The sequence below is a fragment of the Myotis yumanensis genome, unplaced genomic scaffold (genome assembly GCF_028538775.1).
Source record: "Myotis yumanensis isolate MYYU_CA2020_CCGP unplaced genomic scaffold, mMyoYum1.0.hap1 SCAF_8, whole genome shotgun sequence".
Taxonomy (NCBI): Eukaryota; Metazoa; Chordata; class Mammalia; order Chiroptera; family Vespertilionidae; genus Myotis; species Myotis yumanensis.
The window spans coordinates 92,234,247-92,251,261 of record NW_027223759.1 but is presented as its reverse complement, the minus strand read 5'-3'; the positions used below and the strand labels follow the sequence as shown (position 1 = coordinate 92,251,261).

Sequence of the window (17,015 nt, the reverse complement as noted above, 5' to 3'; positions counted from 1 at the left end):
GCTTTTACAAAAAGTACAAAGTATAGACAATATTTTCTTAATTGCAATGCCATGAAACTGAAAGTTAATAACAAAAGTAGCAACTAAAACACCCTTGCCACCCAGAAATTTAAAATTTCCTTGTTAAATAGTTCTTGGATTAAAAAAGAAATCATACTTTTATTACTAAAGCAAAAGATAGTGAAACTAGATGAATCAGCAAGTATTTGAGAGCCTCTCTGCCGAAGGTTGTTTGGAAATTGCCCTCTTGGAGCTTACACTTGGTTAAACAACATTGTGCAAGAGTAAGGTCTGTTCCTCTAGTTTGGAGAGTTTATGTCAACTTTGCTGTACACTCATTTCACTGAGAAAAATACACGTCCCAACAGTCATTGGGAAGTCCTTTCTATATATGGATAAGAGTTAGAAGCTATAAAGCAAAGATGGATCATTTATTTCAATTACATAAAGAATCATGCCTAGAAAAAAAAATAACACAGCTGGCCATTAAAAAAAAATCATGCCTGGAAAACATTACCATGAACAAAAGCAAACTGTATGGGCTCTGCAGTTCCTGTCACTTGAGAGCTAATTTTAAAGAGGTTTTTCAGACCAATTAGGCAAAGACCCAACATAAAATAATAGGATGTTAGGATGTTGAGAGTTCACACAGAATTACAAATGGCTTCTAAACATAAAAAGAAAAAAGCCCAACCTTACTCATGACAGAATGCAAAGAAAGCTACACAGATGCCTTTGTTTTTCAGTTCAGAGATTGGGAAATATCAGTGTTTGATCACCTATGAAGATGGTATTGGAAGGAGAGTTCATTGGCATAACCTCGATGGAAGACAGTTTGGCAAATATTTCTCAAAATTTCAGATACACACATCTAAATGTCAGTAGGGAAATGTATAAACAAATTATGGTTGCAGACATGTGGTGAAATAGCCAAGCCTTCAAAAGAACGAGGTTGCTTTATGCTGATAGGACTTAGTCTCCAGATTTTATTATACTAGAGGCCTGGTGCACCAAATTTGTGCAAGGGTTTGGTCCCTTGGCCTGGCTGGCGATTAAAGCATAAGCGTCTGGCATGGAAGGGTAGGTCCCACACCTGACCTCTGGGCCCTGGGCAGCACCTGAGCCCCCAGGCCCCTGCGCAACTCCCTCCACATGAATCACGGCACCCGAGTCCCCTCGCAGAGATGTAGTGGGTGCAACCAGATGCCATGGGCTGGGCCGCAGCATGGGCCTGTGGGCGGGCAATGTGCTCTCCTGGCCAGCCGGCCTCACAGACTGGCTCCTGCGCAAACCCATGGGGAGCCTGACCGACCCCTGCGATCCCAGCTCCTGCAGCCCGGCTCACCCGGAAGCCCATTGGAGCTGGCAGCGCCTCCACTGCTGCCTGCTCCCTGCGTCTCGTCGCCGATGCCCAACATGTTCCACGCCACCCCCTCGTGGTCAGCGCATAGCAAGTGGTTGAACTCCTGGTCGAGGGGACAATTTGCATATTACACTTTTATTATATAGGATGTGGAAAGTGCATGATGATATACTATACCTAGTGTGTGTAGTAGTATGCCGCCATTTGTATAATAAAAGGAGTAAGTATAACATGTAGAAGTGCTTGTATAAATGACTATAACTAGAAGGAGACACAAGAAAGCGTAGTAACACTAATGACTAGGCTGGGAGGGAGCTTTTTTGCTATATACCTTTTGATACCTATTTAATTTTCATTCTTTGTGAATGTATTGCAGTTAAAGTACAAAAAAGTAAGAGCAGTTACACAGAAGAAAATCTGTAATGTGGTTGTGATAACTGGCAATATACCCTGCTTTTAGGGTTTTAACCAAGAAGATTTGGAAGAAGAAAAAAGTGAAACACAGGTAAAAGAAGCTGAAGATTCAGATTCTGATGATAACATAAAGAGAGGAAAACAGTAAGTCTTTTATTTAAAAGGAATTTTTTAAAGAGACTATAAAAATGAAGGTAAAGGCTATCAAACTTCGTTTTTTCTTACTTTGGCTTCTGATTAGGTATAGGAAGGGATCTGTTCCTTTTTTCTCCCTTCTGTTTAATTACAGTGCTGTTCGTAAACGATTTGCTCTTGTTATTTTTCTTTCATTTGCCCTGTGCTCAGCTGTAGTAATTTGTGGAGTTTTATGGTGCCAGGCTCTTCATTTATATCTCACCAAATAAACTCTTACCAAAAAAATGTGCTTTTAGAAGAAAAATTGATTTTGGTGTCCTGATGGAAATAATGCTAAAGTCTTAATTGCAAAATATTACTTGATTGTATTTCACATACTTCTGTTAATCTGTTCAGAACAATCTGGTATCTTGAAAAGTGCCAAACAGAATGATTCATTAGCTGCTGTTTACAGTTGTAAAGATAATGCTTTAAAAAATATTTCCCTTTTTAATTCCTAGTGACATGCTGAAGGAGCTTGGTAATACCTTTGGAAATTATCATATAACATATAAATCACATCTCATTTATATGACAGTGGCAGAGAGCAAGTTAACTTCCTCTTTGAGCGTAATGATTTAGGGGAAAGCCATAAAGCTTTGAGGCTCTTAGCAAGTCTGTAGATATCCACCTTCATCTCAGTGACATTAAGTTTTGAGCTGTACCACTGCAAAGCAGCGGTTTATTTTTTTTTTCTACTTATGCTATGGAAGACAAAACACCCAAATGAGTGAACACCACTGTATCTCCCCCAGAAGTCAGTGCAGCCATAACTGAACCATGGAACTGCAGGCAGTACCCCCTGAACAAGAACTTGGAACTGGAAATGTTCTTTCTCAAGCTGATACATGCAAGTGTTAACATAGTGTATGAAAAGCTTAGTGTGTAACAATTGGGGTAGTATAGAGGTTGAACATAAAACCCAGGATCACATGCTCTTGTAAAGGCAAGTTAGAGGTACTTGTGGTACTTGAAGAGAATTCTCCATTGAATTACAATTAAGAAAATTGGTTAACTGTGATCAAAGGAAATGTGTATTTAAAAGGCAATTTGTATATCACTTGATTTTTGTGTTACTGCTTAGTATGGACTTTCTGTCGGATTTTGAGATGATGTTGCAGCGGAAAAAGAGCATGAGCGGTAAGCGCAGACGTAATCGTGATGGTGGTACTTTTATTAGTGATGCAGACGATGTGGTGAGCGCCATGATCGTCAAGATGAATGAAGCTGCTGAGGTGAGTTGGCTTCTAGCTTAATCTTTCTCCCACTTAATTGGGTCTATGGCTTTTTGTTTTTTAGCTTAGCCCTTGCTTACACTTAAGATACTTTGTTTTTTTGTAATAAAGCATTTACTATTCTAAATTTTAAGCACAGAAAAAATTTTAATTTTTTAGTAACCTGTTTAGAAAAAGTGAAAAGACGAAAGTATTAAGTAAAAATGTGCCTTTTTAGCCTAATGGCTTTGCTAATTTTATGGGGGAATGATTTTCTTTCCAGTTTGGCTGGTTTACCACAAAGTTTAATTTTTCTTCACGTATAAAAAGTCATACACTCATGTTTATTATGTTATAAACTCATGTTATTCTTTTGCCTCTGATTAAGAGATTGCATTTAACTCATTGTGCTTTAAAATTCTGCCCTAATTTTTTAAATTATGTTATTATGTTTAAAAACCAGTTCTGATCTTTTGGAGACACTTTCTGAAGTATTTATGCATTCAGTGATATGTGTCTAGGATTTGTTTTGAAATAATTCAAGGTTGAGGGGGAAATAGCTAGAGAAATAGCTAAAATAAGACTGACCATGTTTGTTTAGTTGTTAAAATGTACATAACAGGAGTATATTATTTGTTTTCTGTTGTGGAATTTGAAATTTTTCATAATTTAAAAAATGCCCAAGTAAATACTGAAACTCTCCTTTAATAACATCCCATTATTATACAAGCCTCCCAGCTGGAAAGTTATTTCTGTTAATAAACCAAATTTTCCCAGGTATAATTTTGTACCTTACATGAACTCTGAAAACTTTACAATTATGCCACTATTTTGAATTAAAATTATTTTCTCAATTTGTAGTTGTTAAAGCTATTTTAATGGCTGTATGGGTTTAATTGACATGGACAGATACAGAATTTGGGGCTATACACAAAAGTCAGTTTTTAACTTAATTTTTCTTTCTTGTAGGAAAAAGTATAGTTTCTCAGGAAAATTGCTGCTTTATTTTAGACTCTAAATTATAATGCTTGAAATTCATTATTAATAATGGCTTTATTTATTATTTTTTAAATCTTTTTCTTCCTGGATAGGAAGACAGACAGTTGAACAATCAAAAAAAGCCAGCACTGAAAAAATTAACATTATTACCTACTGTGGTTATGCACCTTAAGAAGTAAGTATTGTTTTATTGAAAAAGTTTTTTCCTTTTAGTGGAATGATAGTCAAACTATGTACTGGTGTTCTAGAGATATTAAAGAATGATTGCCTTCTGTCAATTCATAGAGTAATAATGAATAGAATTTCCTAAGTTATGTTACCGTCTCACAAATTTCTTTTAAACCTTGATTCCTGATGCAAATGGAACAGATAGCTAACTGATATTAATGAAAGAAAAACATGGAAACCACTAATATTGTTCTTTATAGACAGTTTTCAGCCTGGTAAATGTACAGCTGTTTTCCCAGTGTGAACAGAGCACATTATGGGGGAGTGAAGCACATACCGTGCACGGCTGATGTGGCCTGTTCTGTCATGAACTGTCATTGGTATTTCTGGAATAAGGGTCTTTTCTTGATGAATCATTGTTAGCAAGGTCTTTCATTGTTTTGCTGAGGTGCCTGAATAATTTTTTAATACATTTTTTTATTCATTTCAGAGAGGAAGAGAAAGGGAGAGATAGAAACATCAATGATGAGAGAGAATCATTGATCAGCTGCCTCCTGCACACCCCCCAATGGGAACTGAGCCCGCAACCTGGGCATGTGACTTGAATCGAACCCAGGAACCTTCAGTCCGCAGGCCAACGCTCTATTCACTGAGCCAAACCAGCCAGGGCGATGCCTGAACAGTCTTGATTTCACCTTGAACCTAGGACTTCCTACTAGAAAATCGCTCCCCTGATAGTGTCATGGTGTCTGTTAACTTACTTGACTCTAGTACAGAAAATGAAATTTAAATGTCAGTAATTCATTGGCATACTTTTCCTGCCACGCAAATGCTTTCCTCCTGGTGTCTTGCATAATTCTGAGTTTTCTTTCACCCAAAACAGTTTCAGAATCACTATCCTGACAGATTAAGCATTAATTTTATAGTTGTAATAATTGGAGCTAATTATTCTGACTGTATCATTTATATTAACATTAACCTGACTTGTGTAGTTTGGGTTTGTTTTGTTTTGAACAAATCATCTGCCTGTCAAGTGTGTTTGTGAAAATAGGAACTAAATGTCCTGTTGCTTTGAAGTCTGTGAATAGGGCACAGTAAACATGAGTGCAGGCTGACTCTGTGGGAGGGTTTCTGAAAGCATCACTAAATACATAAGAAAATCAAAGGAAGCTATAGTAGAGTCAACATGTATAGACTTGACTTCTTTGTGTAATTATTATTTCAGGCAGGACCTTAAAGAAACATTTATTGACAGTGGTGTGATGTCTGCCATCAAAGAATGGCTCTCACCTCTCCCAGACAGGAGTTTGCCAGCACTAAAGATTCGAGAGGAGCTGTTGAAGATTCTACAAGAGGTTAGAGCCAGATGATCTGATTGTTCGCGCATCATTAATTATTTAATGTGGTTTGTGTTATTGCAACCTCTATATTTATATTACCTTGTATTTATGTGTTCTCTCTGCCAGAAGAAGGGTTTTATTCAGTATGTTTTTAGGAACATAGCAAAATAAAATGAGCATAAATGAAGGCGGCCCTGATAAACTTCATGTGAATCTGGCATTGAAGGAAAGATCCTGGAGGAGCTGTGGTTTCTGTGTAGAGTAGTACAGCAGTGGGCATGTTGGGGGGGGCGGGGGCGGGGAACAGAGTGAAAACACCAACTTCAGAGATAAGCCTGCATTAGAATCTTCCGCTGGGCCACTTTGACGTGGCTGTGACCCCTGGGGCAAGCAACATAGCTTCTAAGGGGATCCTCGAGAAACCTGTGTGCTAGTTGTTCTTACTCCTCACCACAAGCCTGCAAGGTGGGTGTGTTGTCTCCATTTACAGATGAGGACGTAAAGACTCAGGGAAGTTAAATGACTTGTCCAAGGTCACATTGCTTGCAGATGGCTGTGCTTGGGTTCAGACTTAGATCTATTTGATTCTGGGCCTGTGCTACATCTTGTATTAAACGGTTAACCTCTGAGAATGCGTAGTTCACATTTTCTCACGTTGTTAAGTTTTACTTGGACGCAGCACTAATACTGAACTCTCAACTCTTTTTTTTTTTTTTTAATATATTTTACTGATTTTTTACAGAGAGGAAGGGAGAGGGAGAGGGATACAGAGTTAGAAACATTGATTCAGCTGCCTCTTGCACGCCCCCTACTGGGGATGTGCCCGCAACCCAGGTACATTCCCTTGACCAGAATCAAACCTGGGACCCTTCAGTCTGCAGGCTGACACTCTATCCGCTGAGCCAAACCGGTTAGGGCTGAACTCTCAACTCTTGATCTGAACACAAAATACCTTTGTGTTCAGTATCTGTAGATCCTGAAAATGGAGGTTTTTTTGTTACTTATCCTATTGTGAATGAGCCAGATCTCAGAGGCTCCTCTAGAATAGATGGGCAGGACTCCCAGTTCTGCGTGATTCATGTTGTGTGCACGTGCTTATGTCCTCAGCTGCCCAGTGTGAGCCAAGAGACCCTGAAGCACAGTGGGATCGGACGAGCAGTGATGTATCTCTACAAACATCCCAAGGAGTCACGGTCCAACAAGGACATGGCAGGAAAACTCATCAGTATGTACATTTGGTTTTTGTTGTGTTTATGGATTTATAGAAGGTAACTGTATTTGTACCAATATATATTGAAAAAGAATCAATATAAGTGGAGTAGAAAAAATGTTTGGTACCTTCTTATAGGTACCAGATTTTTTACTTTTACACTGAAAATGCTTCTCAGTATATTTAAGTATATAATTCAATATTAAGTACAGCAAGTAAAATGATGCATTTTCTAATCATGGACCAAGAGCAGGTCGTGAGCGAGGCACTGGAATGCTGGTCCTGGCATTAGTCATTCCTGGTTTCAAATCCTGGATTCACCACCTACCTTACTGCACATCCTTAGGCTCCTGCTTTCAGCTCTAGGCCCTGGTTTTCTCCTCTGTAAAATGGGTGCTTGCTTTGGGTTTTTTGTAAAGATTAAATGAGAGAGTATATACAAAGCCATAGATATTCACACACACATGTATACTCCTCAGGAAACGTTAGCCACTGCTGCTGCTGTTGTTACTTTTATAGTGGTCTTCCAAGCCTCCATCTAATCAGTTGCTGTAATGTTTATAAAATCCTTCCGTTTTAAGAATGAAAAGCGAGCATTTTCATCATTCTCCTTGACTCTTGCTGTGGTCCATATTGGGAAGGAATTTTTAAACTTCCAAACTAGACTGAAAAAACAACTACTTCTGAAGATAGTAGTTATTTTTCTATTGAATTTTTTAAGAGTATCAGAAGTTTTTAGGGAAATTTAAATTTTTTAATATACCAGAGAACTATTATATCTTTGATCTTGTTTAATAATCTGTAATTTACTACCTATTAAATAATAAACTTTCGATGCTTTTGTGCAGTCTTTCCCGACCCTTTTTTTGCCCTAGACTGAGAAAAGCAGAATATTCCCAGTGATTGAGTCCTTTACACTAAAAAAATAATACTCACTACTTGTTATCAACGTGATTCTGAATCCAGGGGAAGGGCTGGCAGGTCAGTTTTCAAAGATAGTTAGACCACCTCCTCTGAGACTATTGCTTTCTTATTAGTTTGACAACACTTAATAGTATATTAAATGCAACAATAGTCTACATCATGTTTCAAAATAAAAGCACCTTTGGACTTTTACTAATTAATCAATGGGCCTGTAGTACTTTTTTTCGTGTTCATCCTAGCAGCTTTCTTAGATTTAATGGAGTACAGACCCTAAAGCTGCACTGTTAAAATATGATTTTTATAAAGATTTAGACCATTTTAACAAGTAACAAGGGAACATTTTTTAGAATGAGAAAGTAGAAGAATTTCAAGATTTTCTCTTTTTTAAAAATATTTTTATTGATTTCAGAGAGGAAGGCAGAGAGAGAGAGATATATCAATGATAGGAATCATTGGTCGGCTGCCTCCTGCACACCCCCCACTGGGGATCAAGCCCTCAACCCATGCATGTGCTCTGACTGGGAATTGAACTGTAACCTCCTGGTTCATAGGTCGATGCTCAACCACTGAGCCATGCCTGCCGAGCCAGATTTTCTCATTTTGAATATAGTAAATTAGAAATTAGACTGTTTTTATGAAATGACAATACAACTTGTTGACTGTTAAAGTGGGTCAGGAATTACTCTCAAACAGCTGGTGATTATAGGTTTAAATGACCTTTTAATACTGAATTTTCTGAATCAACTGGAGCTACTTGTAATGTTGGTATTAGGCTGCGTTTATCCTATGAATGGTCCTGAGATAATGGTATCTTTAAGGAAAGAATATTCTAAATACCTAGAATATAGCATAACACTAGAGTGTGACTATTTCAAGACATGGTAGGAGGAATGCAACTCCGTGTACTAAATAATTGCGTTTTCCTGGTTACAGATGAATGGTCTCGGCCTATATTTGGTCTTACCTCAAATTACAAAGGCATGACGAGAGAAGAGAGGGAGCAGAGAGACCTAGAGCAAATGCCTCAGCGACGAAGAATGAGCAGGTATGAGGGAACAGGTATGAGGAAGTGGAGTCGATGTTATTGTTACAGTAACTTGGCGTTTTTGTAAATAAGATCATTAGGAAACCTGCTAAGATGATAGGATTTTGTCTTTCCTCTCGGCTTGATGTGTCTGTGTAGCTCACAATACCCTCTTAATTTCTGTGGGATAGTGTGTAAGTGAAGGCCCACACCCTCCCAGACTTCTGGCTTGATCTGGTGGAGTGTGGCCTCTGCCACAGTTCTGGAGGCCGCTTTTTTTGTTCTGGCCACTTGCAGAAAAAACTGTCCTTCTCAGTCCCGTATACAAATTCTTAGGAGAAAAAGATAATATTGGTTCAGTTTGTATCAATAAACTGGTACAGTTGTATCCATGGCAGTCACCATTCACCCATAATGAAACCTGGTGTGCAAGATTAAGAATTATTTTTCGATTGTAAAGGACTTAATTGTGGTCTAACTTTGATGTTCCACTTTGCTCTTTTTTCTTACAAAGTTGCTAGAGGCCCAGTGCACGAAATTAGTGCGGGGGGGGGGGGGGTGTCCCTCAGCCCGGCCTGCACCCTCTCCAATCCGGTACCCCTCGGGATGTCCGACTGCCTCTCGCAACCCGGGACCGCCGGCTACTAACTGCTCGCCTGCCTGATTGCCCCTAACTCAGGGGTGGGCAAACTTTTTGACTCGAGGGCCACAATGGGTTCTTAAACTGGACCGGAGGACCGGAACAAAAGCATGGATGGAGTGTTTGTGTGAACTAATATAAATTCAAAGTAAACATCATTACATAAAAGGGTACGGTCTTTTTTTTTTTTTTTTTTTTTAGTTTTATTCATTTCAAACGGGCCGGATCCGGCCCGAGGGCCGTAGTTTGCCCACGGCTGCCCTAACCCCTCTGCCTGCCTGCCTGATAGTCCCTAACTTCTCCCCTGCTGGCCTGATGGCCCCTAACCGTCTCTGCCTCGCCCTGCACCTGGGACCCAGGATTCCCTCCAGCCAGTCACAGGTACCTGGGACCCGGGCCACAGCCGCAGGCACCTGGGACCACGGGGCAGGCAGCTTGTCCCTCTCCTGGGCTGCAGGTGCAGCCGCTGGTGCCCAGGACCGCAGGGCGGGCAGTTTGTCCCTCTCCCGGGCCGCAGGCGCAGCCACTGGCACCCGGGACCATGGGCGGGCGGCTTGTCCCTCTCCCGGGCCACAGCCTGGCTGGTCCCCATTCGTCTCTCCCCAGTGTTGAGTGTCAGAGCCATGCCGGCATGAGGGCCTGACGACATTTGCATATTAGCTCTTTATTATATAGGATAAGATTTTAACATTCCTAATATTTCATTGATTACTTTTTTCCCAGCACTGGTGGTCAGACACCCCGAAGAGATCTGGAAAAGGTGCTGACAGGAGAGGAGAAGTAAGAACTTTGTATTAGTTTTATTTCTTTCTTGTTCTGTTTGCTGCTTCGTTTTAAAATAGCAAATGAAATGATGTATGTTCACATTGACAAGAGATGATTTTTCAGTTTAACATTCATTGCATAGTCACAAAGCATTGTATTGGGTGCTCTGGAGGATATAAGGAAGATTGAGAAATAGTTCATTCAGTGAAGATTTTAGCCCTGGCCGGTGTAGCTCAGTTGGTTCAGTGTTGTCCTATATACCAAGGGGTGGCAGATTTGATTTCCGGTCAGGACACATACCCAGTTTGTGGGCTCAATCCCCGGTCAGGATGAGTGCAGGAGGCAGCCGATAGTGTTTCTTACCTCTGCCTCCCTGCCTCTCTCCCTTCCTCTCTCTGGAAACAATTTTTTTTAAGGCAGTAGTCTTAAAAGATAATAACATAGATTTTATTGCTGCTTGCTATGTCCTAGACTTCTGCATTAAGCTCTGGAAATACAAAATTGAATTTAAAATAGTCCATGCTCTCAAAAAGTTTTTAGAGGGATTATAGATAAAGGGAGGGCTTAAGAAAGGATGTGGGGTAAGCGTGTGCAAGACCTATTTTAGGGATGGCAGTTGGACTGGAGTGGTTGGCTAGTAGGTGGTGCCTGAGATGCTAGAAGATAAGGTTGGAAGTGTAGATTTGGACCAAATTTTGAACAGCTTTAAATCTAGATGAAGACTTTTCACTTCTCTGTGCTTCCATAGAAAGCTTTTGAGCAAGGACATGAAGTCATCAGATTTGATTTGGATGCTGATGTTGGTGTGTGTAGGACGGGTTGGAGGGGAGGAACTGAAGGCAGCGCATGGTTAAACTGAGAAGGCTGTGGGGAAAGAGAAGGTTGAGAAGGCTTTGCAGGGGCCAAATTGCAAGGAGTAGGTGACTTAGTCGGGGAGGAGCTGGCTAGATTTGAAGACACCAACCAGAATTTTAACCTAAGTAGCTGAGATGATGGTGTTCACTAAAAAGAGAGGAGGAAGCAGGCCCTGGAAGGGAAGCTGAGGAGTCCGTGCAGAAATATGAGTGAGGAGGAGGCCAGCTGAGACGGGGGTGGGGCGGGGGGTAACCTTGGGAGGGCAGAGGAGGCTTGAAACAGGTGTTTATCTGAATGGGATGGGCCCAGACGTGGTTGCTACATAAAACATGCTCTTCTCAGGGCCCTCAGACCTGGAGATCCTGGATTCTGTGCCCGCGCGAGGGTGCCAATGCCCTCAAACAAGGACTATGTTGTCAGGCCCAAGTGGAATGTGGAAATGGAGTCGTCCAGGGTAAGCAAGCAGGGGAACAGCAAGGTGGATCTCATGCCAATTACTATTTTATCTTTTAGTTCATGTTGAATAATTGCTCTTGAGATTTATCTGATTTCAAGAGAGCTGTTCTCTGCTCTTCTATCCAGCCAAGCCACGTGTTGCTAATGAGCTTTACTTCAGACTTAAAGTAACATTATCAAGTCAAGATTTTTCTTATTTATCCCTTTATTTCAACCAAATCTTGGACCTAGTGTTCTGATACGGTCATTTTTTTTAACTATGAGAATCAGAACTCACCTGCTTCTACAGTGTCCCCTTCCTTCCTCTCCACTGTTTTAAGTAATTCTGTTGTGAAATATTTAGAGTAGACACTTCCTCTGCCATCACTGTAAATACTGCTCAGTGATCTTCATTGCTTTTCAGTAATCCTCTTTTATTCTCCATTCCAACCGTTCTTTCTAGCCTGGTATTCTTAAAAAGGGCCTAAACCGATTGGAAAAGCATAAGAGGCGGTTTGCCGAACAGAAACGACTCAGCAGAGTGCACCGTGCTGTCAAGTTCAGCATTGAAGGCAACAGGATGCCCCTGTAGGCCTGGCCCTGCCAGAGAGTGTCCAGGAGGTATCCCCAAGGAGGCGTGCTCTGTGCATGTGCTTGAATTGTCAGTAGCTGAAGTGAGGACGTGTGTGTGTGTGTGTGTTTGCTTAGCCAGACAAGGCCAGGCCCACTTTTAGTTTCTGAAGTAATGACCCTAACAGGCACTGAGTGACATTGAGGTCTTCCTGGACATCTGGAAATTGACATGGAAGTGGACTCCTCCTTTACTGGCACCCTAGAGACCCACAGACAGTCACTTCCCTGGGAAGCATTTTGGTCTTGACTGTGCCCATTTTTATTAAAAGGACTTTGTTAGTGGTCTGTGTTACAGGCATAGAAACCAGTTAGTAACTTCTTGGTGGGAGGGATGTGGCTTCTTTTGCTACTGTCAGTGGCTCAGCAACATGCATTTGAGGACTCATGGCATAAAGCCTGACACTATTTAAGAGATAAATTTGATGACTATATATTTGATATGTGGTTGGAAATAGACTTCGGAACTTTCATGAAGCCGGTCTCACTGACCTGCCGCGCTCTGAGAGTGACAGAGCGCCTTCACCGCAGTGTATTCTGGACAGTCTGAGTGTGCTGGTGCCTCCTGTGACTTCTCCATGTCCCCACCTTGGCAGCTACTTCCATGATTTACACTCACCTTTCTGCCAGTTCACTTTGTTGTGAAGCTAATGTCTAAACAAAGCCTACTTTCTTATTTGTTAGAATAAATAACGGGTAGAAGAACAGTAGTTCAGGGCCATGAACTTCTTCATCTATAATTCCTGCCCGTTTTTTCTTTTATCCATATCGATGCTCCTCGATATCCCTTCACTCCTGCCCGCCTCCACCCCCCCACCGCGCACACACACACACACACACACACACACACACACACACACATTCCTGCTTCTTTTTAGCTTAACTTTTCTCACTGCCTCTTCCCTCTTTTTATCCCTGTCTCTCCTATTTTCTCTTCCCCAACACAGGCCTTGGTGAGAGTGGAGAATTACAGTGTGGCAAAGGGAATGTCTTAAGCGATCTGTGTGACCCCCTCCTTTGGAAGCCTGCCTTTCGTCCTGGGGGGATGCGCCCCTCTGCTGTTGTTGATGGTTCTGGTCCCGCCTTCCTTCCCTGTGGCTGAGGAGCTGGTGGGAGGAGGTGACCCAGCCTCTGCTAGAGCAGACAGGTGGCCAGCGTGAGGAGAGGGAACTTCTAATGCAGTTCCTTTCCTTCATCCTCAACAATCCCAAGGTCATGAGGTGTCGGCATTTATCTAGGCCTGAGTCTGGCTTTTGGAGCTCTTGAAAAAATACATGTTTGGGGGCTGGTGGCCTCATTTTACTTTTCAGTTCATTGTCCTTAAGCCACGTGACTGTCTCCCTGCTCAGGAGGGGTTCCTGCATGTTCCCTCGGGCCTCACATTGCACCAGCACTAATGAGTATTCACACAGAACATTGCGCACGAAGACAAGTGGAGTGAGGCAATGGCTGTCAAATGGAAGTGTTTGTCCATACAGGGGTGGGCAAAAGTAGGCTTACAGTTGTTCGAATGGAAGATAATACAATAATGGGTAAATGATAATACAAAAATAAAGTCTGTTTTGTGTACTCACAACTGTAAGCCTACTTTTACCCACTCCTGAATGTCATTTTTATTTTTGAAGTTATATAAATAAACATTAAACACTACAGAATAACCCTGTTTCCAAAGTCCTGCCCTTCCTCTAAGTCACCATTGATAATAGTTTGGTGTGTTAAATATATCTCCCATAATGCTTCAAGCTTAGTTTTTTCTTGTTATAATTGTAGAAAATACGTAGATGTAGTGCAGAGAAAAAGCACTCACTATTCAAAAGCACTTTGTTATATTTTTTGCCTTTTTTCTATTGCTATTTTAATTAAAATTATGCTATATGTAATTTTGATCACTTCTCCTTAAATCACCTTATAGATTTATCATTTATAATGGCTGCAGAGTAGTGTATCATGTGAAAATGTAATTTGCTTATTCACTTCTATAGTTTCTGATTTTTCCTCCTAAATAATGCAGTAGCCTACACTACATTGTATGTTTATATGTTAGTTTATGCCATGTAGTGCTTTTAAATAACATTAAAATGACAAAAGCAATACATGCTTTTATGTAAACTTTTAAGAAGAGAAAGTACAGAGAAAATTGTCACTCGTAAATCCACCGCACCTTAACATTAACATTTTGAGTTACTTTTTGGTCTTTTCTAAATGCATACATAAACATGATTGTTGGTTTTGGGTTTTTGAACTCTTAAGCAAAATCTTCATCATATTGTATTCCTTGTTGGGTTTTGTCTTTGGCTTAGCATGGTAAAAATTCTTTTTAGTGACATTGTGTCAGAATATAGTTGTACCATAATTTTTTTAAGCAAACCCATCTTGCTAATCTTTTAGGCTACTTGGTTTTTCACTGGTAAAACTGTGATAAAAGTGTTCACCAGTGCATTGCACTTTTACCGTCCAAAGGAAGTGGTGTAGAGTTGATGAATCAGAGACTAGCTCATTGAATTTAGTGTGTTAGCCACAGTGCTCTGTGTGAGTTCAGGCTTGGGGTAAGGGCAGCTGGCAGCAACCAGCCTCCCAAGCTGTAACTAGGGGGAGCTCAGTATGACGTGGGTGTGCATTTCAGTCGCTGGGATGGGGGCTCAGACCCTAGAGGAGATCTGGGAGTGAGCAAGGAGAAATCCAGGCTGGTGTGGAGAGCTGCTGGCAGTTGGGTAGTTGGCAGAGATCTGAGCAGGTAAGACTTCCAGTGTGGACTCACTGCAAGTATGTAAATCAGGTTACATTGTCTGAAAGGAAGTCAGATACTTGGGCCTCTTCAGGAAATCTGAAGACAAAACCCCAAGGTCACATGGCTGATGTTCAAAAGTCCCCTCTCTTCATCCCTCCATCTCTCTTCCCCCAAGGGGGTATTCAGTAGAGAGATGGTAGCACAGCTCTTTCTCGTCTGATAGTGAATTTGTATGCTAATTAGTATTAGTGCCACATATTCAGATTGATATGAAGTAATATTTAGAATTGGGATATTCCTAGAAAATCTAGGGTTGGTGATCAGCATGATTCTGATTCAGGGATGTTCAAACTCTGTAGAGTTTCTTGCTTTGTGCTTGAGTGTGGATTTTGAGTCCAGAGGTAGGATAGCGACTGGGGAGGCTCCCGGCTCAGGAGCTTCGCACACCAGCACTGACCCTGGAGCGCCTCCCAGGCCCTGCCTTCCTTTAGCAGCTTTGCCTTGAGCTTCCGGGTGACTTTCTTGTAAGCATGGGCAGGAGGGGCGGAATTAGGAAAACCCACCTCTCTTTAACCATTCAGATTCTTAGAGGTTGGAATTGTTAGCAACCCTAGAGTCAGCAAGAAGAGTTCACCCCGATCTTCGACATAAATGGCAGACCTTTTTAGCACTTCTAAAAGGTGTCGATTTCTAAGAGGCCACATCTTTTTAAAACAAAATATAAAAGTAATAACCAAACCTTTAGACATAAAGGACAAGCAGGAAGAGATATAAGAAATAAGAAACCCCTTGGATTGACTTAATTTTCTTTTCTTTTTGTGTCAGATATACTTGTTAAACCTAAATCTAATTGATTGCAAGCAGTAGTAGTCATTGTCATGGTGACATTTGGAGCACTGGCTCTGTGCCAGCTCTGTCCTTCTGGCTGACGGTATTTTCTCATTTACGTCTCCCAGCAGTCCTGAGAGCAGTGCCGACCCGAGGCGTGACCTGCCCAGGGTCACAGAACCTGCTGAGCAGAGCAGGGGTTCCCCCAGGTGTGGAGCCAGAGCTCCACTTCACGGGTTTGCCTTGCTGACCCTCTGGCCCAGCCATTATACTCACAGCTTTTCCTCGGATGACTCTCCTTTTCCCAGCTCTGTGTGAAGGTGCATCTGTCAAGTGATCAACTCCACTTTAGTTTTTGAAAGGGAAAAGCATACAGGCAAAATGTAATCTGATGGAATTGGGGATTATAGTTTCTATTTTTCCTCCTTTCATTCATCGAGGAGATTTCCATGGACTGAGACAAAATTTACCCATAAGGCACAGACAGAATTACTCTGCACGGAGGGTGTCTTGTGTTTTCTAACATTCTGGGACCCTTGCTCTCCTGCTCCGGAAGTCACCACAGCATGTCTGGTTATTCCCGAGCTGGGAGCTCTCCTGACTGCTGACTTTCCGATGAACGGAGATGGAAGCTAATCTAGGGGCATGTGTTTCAGTGATGGCTCTTGAATTTCCCTCCCACTTTCAGTTTCAGGGGACCTCCAAGAAGGGCATCAGTCGGCTGGATAAGCAGATGAGGAAGTTCACAGACATCAGGAAAAAAAGCAGATCTGCACACGCGGTCAAAATCAGCATCGAGGGCAACAAAATGCCTTTGTGACCTTCTTGGCTCCCCATCCTGCGCCAGGAAATGCGCAATGGACTCTGTGGAGAAAGACAATATTTTAAATTTTTTTAGTGTATCTGTAAATGGTTCAGCTTGTATCAAATATTGTCCTAGCACTTGCATTTCTCTCCGTGTACTTAAAACCATTGGTGTGGGCTTTGTACAGAGGAATACTAGTCCCACTTCTAGAGACTTCACAATAAAATCCAGTCTGGTTTTGGGAGACTGTCTCTTCATTGTCTTAGAGGCTCACTAGGGGTGCAAATTGGTTCTCGGTGAGTGAAAGAATCTTAGCCATGACAGTGGTTTGTGATCTTTCGAAGTTCAGCCCTGCCTATTGTCATATCAGAAGCCTTTCGGTTTCCTGGCTGATGGGAATGTCTGTGATTCTAATGAGGTGACTTGTGGTGAGCCCCTCTGTGGCTTTAGGATGGGTCAAGTCACCAGGAGGACCTCAGAGCTCTGTTGTGGAGGGTTG

The 17,015-nt window shown here is 41.6% G+C and overlaps 1 protein-coding gene across 8 annotated transcripts in view; it reads left to right on the top strand.

Annotated features, from left to right (window-relative positions):
* IWS1 (interacts with SUPT6H, CTD assembly factor 1) overlaps positions 1-16,760 on the top strand; it is a 40,996-nt gene extending 24,236 nt beyond the window's left edge. For 3 of the 8 annotated variants that reach the window (XM_070423183.1, XM_070423181.1, XM_070423180.1), the window contains exons 6-14: positions 1,824-1,921; positions 3,036-3,186; positions 4,257-4,339; positions 5,558-5,687; positions 6,780-6,897; positions 8,740-8,851; positions 10,194-10,250; positions 11,433-11,544; positions 16,400-16,760. In XM_070423183.1, coding sequence (XP_070279284.1) covers positions 1,824-1,921; positions 3,036-3,186; positions 4,257-4,339; positions 5,558-5,687; positions 6,780-6,897; positions 8,740-8,851; positions 10,194-10,250; positions 11,433-11,544; positions 16,400-16,531 — 993 coding nt within the window. In that variant the 3' untranslated portion in view covers positions 16,532-16,760. Of the gene's footprint in view, positions 1-1,823; positions 1,922-3,035; positions 3,187-4,256; positions 4,340-5,557; positions 5,688-6,779; positions 6,898-8,739; positions 8,866-10,193; positions 10,251-11,432; positions 11,545-11,988; positions 12,147-16,399 lie in introns of those variants that run through there. The other 5 variants (XM_070423184.1, XM_070423182.1, XM_070423185.1 and 2 more) reach the window with 4 other exon arrangements.
* The last annotated feature ends 255 nt before the right edge of the window (positions 16,761-17,015 follow it).